This window comes from Emydura macquarii, unplaced genomic scaffold (assembly GCF_026122565.2).
Source record: "Emydura macquarii macquarii isolate MOO-44397 ecotype Brisbane River unplaced genomic scaffold, CSIRO-AGI_Emac_v2 contig_1119, whole genome shotgun sequence".
NCBI classification, from domain to species: domain Eukaryota; kingdom Metazoa; phylum Chordata; order Testudines; family Chelidae; genus Emydura; species Emydura macquarii.
Window position 1 is genome coordinate 6,982,569 of NW_027131256.1, and position 16,389 is coordinate 6,998,957.

Consider the following 16,389-nt stretch of genomic DNA (forward strand, 5'->3'; position numbering starts at 1 on the left):
ATTTCAGGTCTTTTGTGCCTCAGTTTGCCCATCTGAAACAGGGCTAATACTAGTGACTTATCCCACAGGAATGTTTTGAGGCTTATTTCATTATGAGGCTCAGCCAATTTTTTTAAGCCAGTGGAAGGTTTGCCAGCAATTTCAGTGACTGAAGGCTTGGACAATATTGTGAATGTGTTTTGAAATCCTTGGTCTGTAGGTTCTACAGAAATACAAAGTATCGTTCTAGACTGGGCTGGTTGCACTACCTATTATTAAGGTTGCCTGATACTTCCCATTAAAAGATCCCATTTTCAGTTGCTTATAACTTTGCCAGACTGACACCGTTCAGGTTGAGATTTTCCAAGCCAGGGCTCTGCCTCAGGCTGAATGATTTTGGACAATTTCAACCGAGACAGTTCAGACATTTTCGAGAACGAGGCTAGGAGAAACCATATGATTTTATAATGTTTTAAAAAAAAATCTGGTGACCTCTTTTTTTTGGAAAGTTCTAAAGCCACCATGCTTTGCTTTGGAAGAGGTACGTGCAATTTGGCAGGCGGATGGGCCTGGGTGTCAAGAATGGACCTTTGCCTTCCCTGTGGAAAAACCACCTAAATCTGGCTAATTTATGAGCCTTTGAATAATAGCAGTTCACACATAGTCAGTTGAGACTTTCTTAATCTTAGGTAAAAATCTTCGAGGATTCTGCCATCATCAAGCATGTTTGAGACTCTCCCAGCTCCTAGTACTGACCAGTCTGCATGTGTGCCATCCCCACAGAGCAAGTGAGCATACAGTTCCACCCCCACACAGCTCCTGTGTGTGACCAGACCGCTCATGCACCATCCCCACTGAGTGACAGGGCATGCTCCAGCCCAGGGCTACTAGGATGGGGGGCTCAGGAGGACTTTCCCTGTAATGGCTGCTCCCAGCTGCTTCAAGCCCAAGTAGGGCCAGGCATGAGAACTGAGAGCAAGGGGCCTGCCTCAATTGTCTCAGTGAATGCCCCCCTTCCCCTCCTGATGGCATCCCAGCAGCATGGAGCAGAAAGCCATCTGATTCAAATGCATAAGGGAAAAGAGTCAGACCTAGGGCATTGCAGGACCAATAGATTGGGACAAGGAGCCTGGGAGGTGAAGGCTGGGACTGGAGGCTGGCAAGAGGTGAGAGAGACTGGGACTGGTTCGGCAAGGAGAATCGGTCTGGGATGGAAATGGCACAGGGAGACAGTTAGCCAGTGGGTGAGGAGGAAATGGAGATCAGATGAGGAACCAAGGGGGGAGACAGGGAATGACAGGGCAAGGAGGACACTGGGACTGGGATCCAGTGGGGAGGAGGGAAGAAGGTGTGGGGAGGGGAGACAGATCTGACATGGCATTAGAGGATGGGAGGAGAACTGCCATGGGCTGGGCAAAGAGACAGATAAGGAGATGGGAAAGGAAAGGATAGTGAGATTGAATGAGAAACCAAGGGAGAGAGACTGGGACTAGAAGCCATTGGGATGGGAAATGTGGGTACAGATGGTGACTGGAGACCAGGGGATGGAAGAGAGAGAGAGAGATACAGATAGATCAGGGAGTAGAGGAGGGAAGTAGGATTGGCTGGGCAAGGATACTGGAGACAAGCCTGGAATGGAACCCAAGATCCCGAAGTCTCACCATTCCTCTACTACCAGCAGATATCTGTGAAACCCACTGGAGAATTGTTGCGTCCCCCTCTACTGCTGGCCCACATAGAGGATAATAACCTACCATTGCTAACAGTTTCACCATTAGCTCAAGGGACAGAGGTTTGTGTGGTGAATTTAAAGGTTCCAAACATGCTGATGATGCATGTGTATGTCAATATGATGCCACAAGAAATTTTTCTGATTGCTTTATTGAAAACCTAGGAAATTACACACAATAACTATGTTGAATAGAACATTAAGGTTGGAAAGTCAAGCTCTCAAAAGCTAGGAAACACCAGAATTGAAGTAATCTTGCAACCTGGACTCAAGTTGGGTACTGAGAAAATGAAGAACACACACTGTGAAAAACTGATTAAATACTTGCCCTAGAGTCACACATAGACTCTGTGGTAGAAGTAGGCATAAAATCCAGTCCTCCAGGGTAGTGTTCAACTGCCTTAATCATGAGACCATCCTTTTCTTTCCTGCAGTCCCTTTCCTAATTCATTACACACCTTCCAAATTCTGCAACAAATGAGGCAAAGGTCCTACAGACAACATCCTCCTATACATTTCTGACTTATTCCCTGAGTGCAGTCCATCCTTAACATAGATTTGTGTGTGTACTTTCCCAACAGTAAATAAATAAATAATAAACACCTGAAACCATATTGACTCTGAATGGGTCATCAGCAGGGTTCAGACCTTTAGTTCCCCCGCAACAGCTTGGACTTCCACCACCTGATCTAGTAGCAGTAGTAGGCTGTTATCTTCTGTGTGAACCTGCCATTACAGGGGGATGAGACACACAGTTTCTCAATGGGTTCACAGCTATTGGAAGGCAGAAGAAGAAAGCTGGGACTCAAGAACCCTGGGTTCAAATCCAGGTTGTGGTGGGGAGTGTGCACACAGACTGTTCTACCTCTAGTCCTGCTGCCTGACCTCTTTTGTGCATGTTCTTATCTCTGCCCTTCCCCCCAGCCTGTCATCTGCTGTCCCTGACCCCTCTCCCCCACCCCCCGCACTCTTATTCTTCTCCATTCACTAGTAAGCCACTGAAAATGAGGTAGAATATAACGCTAAAATAGGGAAAGAACAAGGTAAAAATTACTTAGACAAGTTAGATGTCTTCAAGTCACCAAGGCCTGATGAAATACATCCTAGAATACTCAAGGAGCTGACTGAGAAGATATCTGAGCCATTAGTGACTTTAAAAAGTCTTGGAATACCGGAGAGATTCCAGAGGACTGGAAAAGGGCAAATATAGTGACAATCTATAAAAAGGGAAATCAGGACAACCAGAGGAATTACAGACCAGTCAGCTTAACTTCAGTACCCAGAAAGATAACAGAGCAAATAATTAAATAACCAATTTGCAAATACCTAGAAGGTAATAACATGATAAGTAACAGTCAACATGGATTTGTCAAGAACAAATCATGTCAAACCAACCTGATAGCTTTCTTTGAGAGGGTAACAAGCTTCGTGGATAGGGAGGAAGTGGTAGGTGTGGTATATCTTGACTTTAGTAAGGCTCTTGATACTGTCTCAGAGGACCTTCTCATAAACAAACTAGGGAAATATAACCTAGATGGAGCTACTATAAGCAGGTGCATAACTGGTTGGAAAACTGTTCCCAGAGAGTAGTTATCAGTGGTTCATAGTCAAGTTGGAAGAGAATATCAAGTGGGGCCCTGCAGGGATTAGTTCTGGGTCTAGTTCTGTTCAATACTTTCATCAATTATTTAGATAATGGCATAGAAAGCACACTTATAAAGTTTATGGATGATACCAAGCTGGGAAGGGTTGTGAGTGCTTTGGAGAATAGGATTAAAATTCAAAATGATCTGGACAAACTGGAGAAATGATCTGAAGTAAATAGGATGAAATTCAATAAGGACAACTGCAAAATACTCCACTTAGGAAGGAACAATCAGTTGCACACTTACAAAATGGGAAATGACTGCCTAGGAAGGAGTACTGTGGAAAGGGATCTGGGGGTCAGAGTGCATCACAAGCTAAATATGAGTCAACAGTGTAACACTGCTGCAAAAAAAGCAAACCTCATTCTGGTCTGTATTAGCAGGAGTGTTGTAAGGAAGACACGAGAAGTAATTGCATGTTGATTAGGCCTCAGCTGGAGTATTGTGTCCAGTTCTGGGCGCCACATTTCAGGAAAGATGTGGACAAACTGGAGACAGTCCAGAGAAGAGCAACAAAAATGATTAAAGGTCTAGAAAACATGACCTATGAGGGAAGATTGAAAAAATTGGGTTTGTTTAGTCTGGAGAAGAGAAGACTGAGGAGGGGACATAACGGTTTTCAAGTACATTAAAGGTTGTTATAAGGAAGAGGAATAACAATTGTTCTCCTTAACCTCTGAGGGTAGAACAAGAAGCAATGGGCTTAAATTGCAGCAAGGGTGGTTTAGGCTGGACATCAGGAAAAACTTCCTAACTGTCAGGGTAGTTTAGCACTGGAATAAATTGCCTAGGGAGGCTGTGGAATCTCCATCACTGGAGATTTTTAAAAGCAGATTAGAAAAACACCTGTCATGGATGGTCTAGATAATGCTTGATCGTGCCATAAGTGTAGGGGACTGGACTAGATGACCTCACAAGGTCCCTTCCAGTCCTACACTGCTGTGATTCTTATCTCACCAGGCTGCACTCCTAGCTTGTCCATGTCTCCTTCCCTCACTTGCCCTTGCTTCCCCTTCTGCATTGCAGTCAGGCTATACCCTCCTTCTCTGCCACACTGCCAGGCCACCAGCAGAGGGAGCACAGGACAGACAGTGCTTACTGCCTGCTGCCAGAACAGCCCTTGGCTGCTGGGCGGTGGAGAGAGGTGGAGAGCAATTGCTGGGAAAGTCCTGCTGAGCCCCTGCAGACCTGGACTTGGAAGCACATTCATTGTAGATGGAATATTTGGAGACTTTTGCTCTAACAACCCTCTACTGAGCATGAGCAAACTGCAAGTTTCAGAGCCTTGTAACGTGATCAAATTTGGGCGTATTTTCATAGGGACAGTAGAAGCCATTTCTCCAGCCCCCAGTGTGACTGTGGAAAATTTCAAATCCCCGTCACAAAGCACAAAGGAGCTACAACTTCTCAGTGAAATGGTTGTAATAATTTTTCAACATTGTCCTCTAATGTCGTTCTCAGAACAGCTGAACATTTTTTGCTGAAATTTAAAAAATAAATAAATAAAATTTAAAAAAAAAATTCAGCCTGCGGCAGACACCCAGCATGGAAATCTTCTGCCCAACACGTAAAGTTTGGCAAAAATTATAAACCATTTGAAAACAGGCTCTTATAACAGAAAGTGCTAAGCAACCTTAACTATAGGCAATGCTGCCAGCACCACCTAGGATGTTCGATAAAGGTCCCCATCTAGACCAGGATTTTGGAATTACCAAGGAAGAGACATTTCCCTAGGTTTTACACCAGAACCAGCCCCCAGCTAGATGAGAGTGTATTCAGTGAAGCAGCTGCCTCTTTACTTTTATACAGTGTCTTAGTATGTTTACTTTCAGGGTCCCAGAAACAGCTGAGGCACAATGTGGGGTGTTACAATGAGCAAAATGGATTAAGAATCTCAGGTCAATTTTGAGAGGGGCACAAAACTCCAACGGGAAATTTCAGAATAATTATCCCGTATCACAAGCTGAGCTAGCATCAGCCAGGAAGAGGAAGCCCTGAGGCCAGTAAATCCTTCACAATAATCCACCACCATGATGATCAAAAGGAAATCTCAGTGTGGAGTTCCAGGTATTTGTCTCAACAAACAACCCTATTTGGAAGACAGACCTTTGGTCACTAAAGAGAGGTGAACTACAGAGAACTGAAGCATCAAAGCTTTTGGAACCAAAAATGTAATGAATTGAGACGACAAATCATCCAGGAAGAAATTCAGACATTGAAGGAGAGTCCACATGAGGCCCTCCATGACAGAACTATTGTGGGTTAAGCTAAACAGGAACAAGGTATTCTTGTTTTGGAGTAAGAGTGTGCACACATGGAGTTACTCAGATACATCTGTAAAAAAAAAAAAAAGAAAAAAAAATCCCTGAGGGCCTGATTCTGCCCCCACTGAAGTTAATGGCCAAACTCTTATAGGCTTCAAGGAGTACATCACTGGATTGTAAAATATTATTGGCAGGTGCCTGCTAGGATTTCCAAAGGAGCCTAAAGGATTTGGGAACCCAATTCACATTCAGTTTAGACTCCCTTCAAAGATCTCAATCTCTGTATTTGTTCTCTAAATCACCGGGCACATTTATGGAGTAAATATATAAATAATAATAAATGCAAGCCTGAAGTTTTTAAAGAAGAACATCCAAAAAGTTTAGTTCAACTTGGTTTTTCACTGCGTCTGCACTTCTGGGTTCTGACCAGACAGGGAACCCTGAGTTACCATGTTACAGGCTCCTCTCCACAAGATTTCCAGCTAGGCCGTCAGTAAAAAAAAACCCACAAGAAATCCTATAAGAAAGTGCATTCTCTTGTGATACCCAGCCCAGTTTTACAGAACCAGGTAGTTCAGAAAGATCTGAAGAATTTGTCTACACTTTTTGATAGGGTTTCTCTGATCCCAAACTCCTGGAATCTTTTTGGGCTCAACTGTTGCTAATTTACAAGTTCCCATCCTTTCCTTATGCGCACACTCTGGTCCAATGGCACAGTAATGGGGAGATCCTTTTTGCCATGTATCTATTTCTAACACCTAAAATAGAACGTCCTCTTATTTATCCAAATTCAACCTTTGCTGGTTGCCTTTTGGGCACAATGCATGTTCTGTTTATTTCATCAAGATTATCTTTAACTTTTCACCTCTTCTTTTGTTCTGGGATGGGGGACGGGCAGAGGAGCTGGTTGTTTTTCCTACTCTTCCTCTCTTGTTTTTTCAGTTAATTGGGGATTACTTTCTTCCAGACGTTAATCTGGCTGCCTAGTGGCTACAAAGGGATGCTTTTTTATCAGACCCTATGGTTCAGCCTGGGCCAGTTCCTTTTTCATGTAGATCTTGTTATAGGTTTGACATGGTGCTTTGAAAGGACTTGCAACCACCAAATATCATCCTCTGCTGTGAATATCTGTTCTCAGAGTCTCAAGATGGTATGCAGTTTTGGGGTTCTTCTGGACTCTCCACTGCCAAAGGATACACAGATAGTGATGGCTGCTCATAAGATTGCCCCATCCCATCAGATTCCAACTTGGCTCCTGTGACCTATGCATTTGTGACCTGTGGCTTGACTACGGCAGTGCAATGAAATAGAAAGGAAAATGCTGAGCTTGAAAAAGCTCCAGTTGGTTCAGAATGCAGAGGGCCATCTACTGAACAAAACGAGTTGCTAAGAGCACATTGTTCCAGTGCTTGGCTGTGCATTGTCTCCCTATTGACTACAAAGGCATGTTCAGTGTTATGGTACAGCTGTTCAAAGCCCTGCTCAGGACTGGCCTGATCTACCCATGTCAGCTCTTCTCAGTCTGTGAATATGATCTCCCATGAGAGCCATGTTCATCCGGGACAAAGTCTCACCAGTGAAACTAACGAGTGCAGGAGAACAGAGCTTTCTCGGCAGCTGGCCACAACTGTGGAACTCGCTTCCACAAGAGATCAGAATGGTCCCTAATCTCACTGCCATCAGAGCAAAATCAAAAGCTTATTTCTTTAGATCCCACTTTCCAGCAACAATATAATATAAGGAAAAGGACATAAACGTTCCATTCAAAAAGAATTTACTCCTAAGAGGAAGCTGGGGGAATGGAAGAGCAAGTGAAAAAGAACAGAGATCGTGGGCCTAATTCTCTGTGGGCAAATTAGAATGGTAGCGTTTCATGCCCAATTGTACTCTCTTTGCACTGGTGTAAATGACTGCAGATGATGCAGGACAACGGACAATGATCCCCTCTTCCGCTCCCCCCCATTTTTATAGTACTGAGAATTTGTAAGGTGCCTGGAGTGTGGGATAACTAAATTAGATTTCATCAGACAGAGTAAAGGATAGATGCTTATTGATAAGGGCCTTATCAATTATTTGAATAAAAGAAATTCTACATAATTCTCCATACAACTGATTACTAATGGTGTGCCCAAACCACAAGGTACAGCCGATCTTGATCCTAAAGTTTTGGTTTAAACCTGCTTTGGAGAGGTAGGGATAACACCAGCTGCAGAATTGGGGTCTGGATCCAATAAACCCCCAAATTCAAAGGGTATTCAGAGCAGAGGTAGGGTTGACCTAGGTCCTATTAACTCTATTAATTACCAGACTTGTGCCTCTAGAGAAAGGCAGCTCCTACAGAGAGCACGGTTCAATATTGCGAGATGTGCCGGCTTTCTATAAATAGAGATATACAGCGATTATCACTGGAATTAATTCAAGAAAATTCAGAAGTAGGTGAGTAATGAATGGGGCTGACGTTTATTGGTTATAATTTGAAAGGAGATAAGTATCTTCTGGCTTCCCTTTCGAGGAATCTAGCCCAATGAAGCTGGAGGGGGAGGATAGACTCAAGAGAACCCTTTTCAGGCCAAGGAGAGCTGTCTGCAACCACCACAATGAGCTGAGTAGTGGAGGTGGCCACATCAGATTTGGCAGGAAAAGGAGGGTGTGGTTAGTGATTGCTCTGCATCATACTCCCTGGGCTGCCATAGGACTGCTTCAGAAAATGCTATCGTTGTCCTCCCCCAGCACAGGGATCAACGCTAGTGGGAGCCTGCAGGTATTGACCATCCCAACATCAGGGATGTACAGGGTGGGGGAGAACTGCAGTTACCACCCCTCTGTCATGAGGGGCAACTTCTGAGACACTGTGGATTTGGAGAGGCTATCACCCTGCCTGACAGCAGGACTATATGGGCGTGGAGGTATAACCCACTTAGTGTAGCACTCTGCTCCCCTCGAGAGGTGACTCATTCCAATTGCTTCTACAGGCACCCAAGCAAAGAGGTGCCTTGAGGCCTGTAAAAGCAACTGGAAACAAGACTGAGGAGGCATCGGAGCTACCTCTTCTCCAGGCTGCTGACACAAAGCGGAGGACGAGCGGAAATAGAAGTGGCCATGACTGACCAGAGTTGCCCTTGAGAGAAGAACGTCCAAGGGAACGCTGGAGAAGGAAAGCAGAAGGGGAGGGAGACTAGGCATGCGCAAGAGAGAGGACCGCATGACAGGGAAGTATGTGCATGGGTGAGGGAGGAGGACTAAGCATCTGGGAAGCATGGAGCAAGGGGAGAGCAAGCTGCAGAACAGATGGACAGAGGAGATGAAATGAAGAACAGAAGGAGACAGTGTGATTTAATTTCATTCAAAAAGGACAAAATCTTTGGTGCACTAAAGGCAGTTAAAAATACATCAAAACTTTCTTAATGTTGTTTTTCCATGTCAGAAATTGCTATAGGTTGCTACATGGCTGTTGCATGGTCACAGATGGGACGGGAGGTGGTTGGTGTGACAGCAAATGGAAGGAAGGCAGGTGTTCATGATGCCACTGCTCTGTTAAGGTGTGAGCCACACTAAGAACAAGTCTGATAAACCTTGACCTCGGAGGACAATAGATGGGTTGTGGCAGGCCACTCAAGCAGGTGATAAACATTGTAGGGTTCCACGAATGATCTAGACCGGAGAATGGAACCCTTGGCCTAGCACTTTACAAATGTTAACCAACTGAGTCTCAGAACCCCTGAGGTAGGAGAGCATTGTCCCTGTTTCACAAAGAGAGAGACTGACAGGCAGAGAAATGTGCCCCTGGTTCACACCAAGCAGAGGCTAATGGCAGAGCTGGGAATGGAACCCAGTTCTCCTGATGCCCATTGCGGTACACTAACCATTGAGCTCTATGGGTGTCAGCACGAGTCCACAGCAGTTCCGAGCATGTCTATTATCTCCCAGAATGCTCGGGTGGACTCCTGGGATAAAACACGACATGAATGTGGATGGGTTTCAAGATCAGAGAAAGCCCTGGCTAGGAGGATTGAGTTGGGGTTGGTCCTGCTTTGAGCAGGAGGTTGGATTAGATGACCTCCTGAGGTCCCTGCCAACCCTAATCTTCTATGATTCTATGATCAGAGTTTGGACTATAGCTGGTGAAGGAGGCTGGATGTTAGGTCCCCTTAAATTTAATCCCACAATATGCCTGTTTCCCAATCCTTCTTCACAGTACCCCCAACAAAACCCCATTCCATTCCCAGGGAGATGACACTGCACCCTCCACAGGCCTTCCCTACTGTGGTTTCAGGACAATGGATCCAGTTGCCAGGCTCAGCAGATCCGATATCCTCTGTGCCGAATCCTGGGCTACAGCAGCCACATTAGAATATGCACAGCGGGACGTCACCGCTCAGAGGGGCCCAAGTGTGCACTGTCTGCCAAATCCCTCGGGGAGGATACTTAACCTCACAGAAAAGGGAAAAACCAGGCAACGCACTCCCAGGTATCCCTGAGCACAGAGCACGGCGTAAACAAGCTCTCACACAGAAGGTGGCGGCAGCAGCAGCAGACTGGGCCTGTGACCAGATCCATCACCCATTCTGAAATCCAGGTAAGGTGGAGATAAAGCCCAGAGGGATGGAAGAGAAGTAGGAAGTCACTGGGAGGAGGGGACAGTGACGGAGTTAAAGAGGGACACAGTGGGGAGAAAAGCATGGACTATGACTGGTAGTCAAGTTTTCCACACCCAGCCAGCATGGAGCAGGCAGTGGCCTCAGGTTATATACACCCTCTAAGTTTGGGACCGGAGTAATCATCAGTTTATACACCATTTCAGCATGGGAAAGGCAGAATCCCAGGATCTGCATGTCCTCTTAGCTTGAAACACAGTCAGTTATACACACTCAGTCAGCCTGGGGCAGACAGAGCCCTCAGGTTACACACAACCTCACGATATAGGGCAGGCGGAGCCTACAGGCTATATACACCCTTGCAATATGGGACAGTTGGAGCCTACATGTTGCAGCTGTGGCTTCTGGGAACCCCCTCTGCATGGGGTCTCTCATGGTGATGTAGCAGCACTGCTGGGGGAAGGAAAGTGTGGTTGAAATGCCTCCACAGTTTGACTATTTCCAGGTCCTGGAATGGCCCCGTGGATCCATTAACAGCTGTGCAATTAGAACAGCCCTGAGGTTACTCTCATAAGATGGGGTAAAGCCAAATTTAACCTGCATCCTGGGACCCTATTCAAGCACAGCTTGGCCAAAACCACCATGAGTTTTACACAGCACCTTCCACAGACCCTCACTTGGAAAGGACTCAAGTTGCACACATGCTCTTTGCGTGAAAAGAGGGGCAGCCATCCAAGTGTAAACTGCACACATTACACCCTGTCAGGGTGATGCAGGTGTTGCCCTCAGGTTACTCACATCTTCTCCTCATAGGCCTCAGGTTATACAGGCGGTCTCGGCCTGGGACAGGCACAGCCGTCAGATTATGAGGCAGGAGGGGGCTCTCAAATTATTCAAACCCTTTCAGCATGAGACAGAAAGAGCCCTCAGTTATATACATCCTCTCAGTTTGAAACACCTGGAGTCCTGAGGCCATACACACTTTCTCAACCTCAGACAGGGAGGCAACATGGCTTCCATAGACCTCTGTGAATATAGCTTCCAGGAGGTCTCTACGTTGGTGTGGGTGCTGCTGACTGAATGCTCTTTCCTCTATTATGGCCTCTCTGCTGTGTTGAGTGGCGACAGGAAACTTAAGATCAGCAGTTCGACCAGTATCTCTCCCCACTAAGCATTATGGTTGTATTTTTCCCTCTGGAAGCACTGCCTGCAATTAATTCCCTGAGGGAGCTCACATGGGCCATCCAGAGTGGTTGCATTACGGGATGTAGGAGAAATCAATTTCTCTAACAGTAAGGAGCTCACTGAAGGCAGCAGAGGATGAGGCAGGGAAGGGTGGGATGGGCATTTCTATGGAGACTTTCATTTCAGAAGAAATCCCCACAGACATTATCCAAGGAAGGAAGATAGGGGCTGTAAGAACTTTAAGCAACTCATCTCACATGCAAAGATCAGTTACCAAAAGAAACAAGAGCCAGAGCCTCAGCTGGTTATAAGTCAGCATCTCTCACCCGAAGTCAGTGGCTCTATAATAATGTACATCCACTGGCAGCATGGCTCAGAAGCTTTTTTAAGAAGGAAAAGTACTTCTTTCTCTTTCTCTCTCTTTCTGTGCTGGCATTTAAAGATACGAACACGCCTTGCAAGTTTTGCAGCATCTGCATCATGCGGCATAATGAAGTTATTGTAAATGAGGTCTGAGACATTTCAATATCCTGGAGCAATAATATCTCAGGTTGGTGTTCATTCGTTCCTTCTTTCCTCTCTCTCTCTGTCTTTCTTTTTCCCTCTCTCCCTTCACCTCTCTGGCTCCTGGTGTGAGAAGATACCGCACTGGTTGGCTGTAATTGCTGAAATAGTCCCTTAACGCTTGCTTCCTCACCAATTGCATTAAACTGCATCTTTATAGATACAGCCCTGCTGTATTTATTCATGCTGCTCATGTGGAAAGGGAAAGAAATGCAGACTCTCTCTTCCTCCTCCATCTCCCTCCTCCTCCTGCCTTTCATTTCATGGGCGTGGCAGGGTTCAAACCTTTGCAGTCTCTCTCAGGCACAAGTGTGAGGAACAGCGGACAGTACTGGAGAGAAAGCCGTAAAACACGGCTGGCAATGAATGAAAATCATTTCACCCACAAGTGGGAAACCTGCTTGTGAGTTATCATTGAATCTCTCACGCAGTTCTGTACTGAGCATTTGCCCCCATAATGTCCATCCATTCTAGTGTAGGTATATGGTATGCGCTTATATCTATCTATCTATGTATGCATGCCATGCTATCAAGAGATACAGTAGACAGTAGGAAATAAACTTTAGGGCAAATTTCAAAGGTTCTTCAACCCAGCCTCTCATTTTGCATCTGTTTAGCTCAAGGTTTTGTGGGTATAAAATTGCAGGTGCAGTCAGTCAAATAGTTAGCTCTTTACACTGTCATTTCCATATACAATATATATGTATGTGTGCACAGACTTTCTCTAGGGATTTGTGTGCATACACACACACATCCCTGTAATTATAATTACATACACACACACACACACCCCCACACACACCCATAAATATACATATGAATTTAAAGAAATTTCTCTGAATCCATATTTGTAATTTCAGCACATTGCTCCTTCACAATCAGAAAGGCAGGGAGCTTCCCCAGAAAAATGCCCTGAAAGAGGAAAGCTGCCTTTATTTTGGGAAGGAAACTCCTGTTCCCTTATTAAGAACCTGATCTGATTCCTTTCCAATGGAGAAAGGTTGGGGCAGGTAGAGAGGAAAGCGACCAGGGTTTTTTAGCCTTCTCCCCCCCCCCCCTCCAAATTAAAGCTTCTTTCATGGTATCATCATTCTGATTTCCAAAGTTTTATGTAGTCAATGTAGCAATTTTTGTGTGTGAATATGTATGAATGCATGTATGGTTGTAGGAGTATGAATGGGTGTGTCTGGCTGCGTATGAATGTGTGTGGCTGTGTGCGGTTGTGTTGGGGCTGGAGGGTATGGATGGGTGTGTGAGAATATACGGGGGGGGATGAAGAGGCGTGTGGGGGTTGGTGGATAAATGTACAGAGGTGTGTATATGCATGGTCCAGTAATCTGTGTATCATACATTTATAAATATGTTATAACAACAACAATAAACAAGACAGGGATAGAAATATATAGAGATAAAGAATGTGTAAAACTGGGTATTAACCATGTGTATTAAAGCCCAGCCTGTGAAAGTAGGGTGAAAAATACCACCCATGGCTCTTCCCAGCCTACTGCATCCAAAAAAACCCAGAGTCTGCTATTTTATTTTAAAATTTGCCATGCCTCTCCACCCACTGCTCTGTCATTCTGCCTCCCCGTCTGCCTTCCTCCTCCTCCTCCTCTCTTTTCATCCCACATTTGCCGACTAAACGTGCTCTGCTGGCTGGTTGCAACGTGTTCCCCCTCCCACCCTTCTCCAGGTTTTAGTGACTGTATCATTAATTGCAGAGCATCTGAAACCTGCATGGGGAAAAATATATGATAACGCTGGGTCTCTTTCTATCCCATTCATCTACCCCTACCTATTATTCTACAATACGACTCCTTTACTTGGGAACACACACACATCAAGGCACAGAAATGCACCTTTTAATTAAATACTACAGCATTCTACAGTAATTGTCCAAATCTCTACAGTTTCCAGCAGTGTGCAGTAGTATACACTGTAGGGTATATAGAGGTGCCGGTTGTGGCTCTGTAGTTACTAGACTGGGATGAGTTTTGCACTTAAAGCAGGAATCCCACCTCTTTGTTATTACCCATATACAGAAAGTTGCCATAATACCTTTTAAATGCACCAAGGGCCAAATCCTGCCCTGAGTCCATGGGTGCAAATCTGGAATAATTCCAATTGAAGTCAATTGGATGTACACTGAGGTAACAGAGCAGATTTTGGCTTTCAAATGAACAGTTTGAAATGGAAGGGGCGTGTGAGGGGAGAGCTAGCTAGCTTTCTTATTTCATTATTTTTGGCTTGTCGTTTTTTGTTGTTGAAAATTATCTGTTTCCTAGCCCATCTTGCTACCCCCACCAAGGAAAGCCATGTGTACCAGTAGAGAAAATGAACTGGTTTCCAACAGGTTCGTACAGTTCGTCTGTCTCATCCCATCGGAGCTCAGAGCTAATAGAGGCGTGGTCCTCTGTCTCTTTACCAGCTGGTGCACAGTTGTCTAACTGGTCGTACTATGAAAGGGATTGCAAAGAAGGTTGGGGGGTTTTTCCCCTCGACTTCATGGCCAATTACTTTTGCTATTAATTAATTGCACTTGATATTATTAAAACAAAAAAACAGAAAGAAAAGAAAGAAAAAGAAAGAAAGAAACTACCACTTTCTTTTTGTTCACACTATTTTAAACAGAGTGGAAAGAAAAAATGCACCTACCCCCCTTGCCATCTCAAAGCACATGCCCATAAAGCACCTTTCATCTATCAAAGCAAAGAACAGTAGAGATCATGCATCCTGATCGTGGATAAAGGTTCACCAGGTATCTTTCTATTTTCTCTCTTTTTTTTTTTTTTTGGGCATAAGATGAAGAATTGCTTCCCCCATCTTTGAGGTAGAGCCTCCACTCATCACATTTCCCTCCTCCCCCTTCCACATCCACACCCTCAGAATCAGAGACAGAAAACCCTAGGCAATGCATCTTCCCACAGTTTAAAAAAAAAAAGGGGGGGGGAGGGGGATCCTTGTTTCTCCCCAAACATGAAGATAGGCCACCCTCTCCCCACATCACCAGCATTAGAAAGACAAACAGTCACCAGGAAGGGTGTGAAAAGAGCCGTCAGTTGCAAGATGCTAAAGAATTGCAAAGAAGACATCTGCTTAGAAGCAGTTAAAAATTCCTCCCCTCTCCCCTTACACACACACACACACCCAACAGCTTGGGAATTTCTCCACAGAAAGAAGTATAAAATTTTCAGCTCTACCTGTTTTGTTCTTCTCATACAGCACAGCATGATTGTATTGTCCCCTTCCTTCCTTCTTCTTCCTGCCTTCTCCTCTCTCCTTTTTCCTCCTCTCTCTCTTATCTCTCCCCCCCCCACCCTCTCCACTCCCTCCCTCCCTCTCTCTCTCTCACACACACACACCAGGGCAGTTAGCTGCAACTGTAAGGTCCACAGCTATTGCTCATCACACATGCACACGCTGGCTCTCTCTCTTTCTCTCTCTCCCCCTCCCTCCCTGTATCTTTCCCAGAATTGTTCACTAGCTCTCAATGACTCCCACCCCACCCCCCACTACAATCCAGGCAGCCGCCGCCCCCTCCCAGTCCCCTGCCAGCCTCATGAATATTTAAACATCTCCAATCTGGACCCAATTACCCAACGACTTTGCCACTGTACTGAGACTAGCAGGAAAGGGGACATTACAGATTGCTGAGGGGGTGGGGTGAGGTGTGTCTGTGGGTGCTCGGGAAAGGGGAGTGGGTGAGGGCTTATATTTTTCTGACACTCTTTTCTCCATTCACACTGGAGTAGTTAAAGCAGAGAGCACAGGGCCCCAGCCAAGAGAGGGTTTGTATGCTAAGAAAGCTAGTGGGGTTATTTCCATGGCATCCAGTACATTTCATGCACAGGTGACATGCTGTGGGTGGGAGCTGTGGTACGTGGAGAATAACAATGTGTGTACGAGTGTCTGTGGATCTTCTCCCCTCCCCCTCACGTGCGTACTCACAAACAGTTATGCACATACACACATGGGCATATAGGCACATATGCCTACAGCCACACCCCAGCTGGAAGTGTCCTATAGAATGTAATGGAACATACATTCTACAGAAACCTATAGAAAAGTGAATAGAAAATGATATCCCTGCCATCGAGTTCTATGGGATGGTTTTAAAAGCAACCTCTAGAAAAGATGTCTTTCCTCTATTGTCTTTCTCTATTGATTTTTTAAATAATTTCTATAGACTGCCATGGATTTTTTTCTTTATTAATTTCTGTAAAATTTGCCATAAGGGACACAGGCACATTCACACACCCACAAACACTGACGTACACACAAATGCACACATATCAGATGTTATAACATTGTGCTTTCTCAGAATTTATAGCAGAGCGACTGTGTCTGATAATATGGAAAAGAAAATCTAGGCAACGCATGGATTTCAGCCAAACCATTACAGTTTGGAACACACTAGAACGGAAAAA

At 45.1% G+C, this 16,389-nt stretch overlaps 1 protein-coding gene across 1 annotated transcript in view; it reads right to left on the reverse strand.

Annotated features, from left to right (window-relative positions):
- The window catches only part of GAP43 (growth associated protein 43), a 73,130-nt gene extending 57,811 nt beyond the window's left edge, over positions 1 to 15,319 (reverse strand). Inside the window, exon 1 of the mRNA XM_067546057.1 lies at positions 15,163 to 15,319. Within this exon, the coding sequence (XP_067402158.1) occupies positions 15,163 to 15,192 (30 nt within the window). The 5' untranslated portion in view covers positions 15,193 to 15,319. The remainder of the gene's footprint in view (positions 1 to 15,162) is intronic.
- Between the last annotated feature and the right edge of the window lie 1,070 nt (positions 15,320 to 16,389).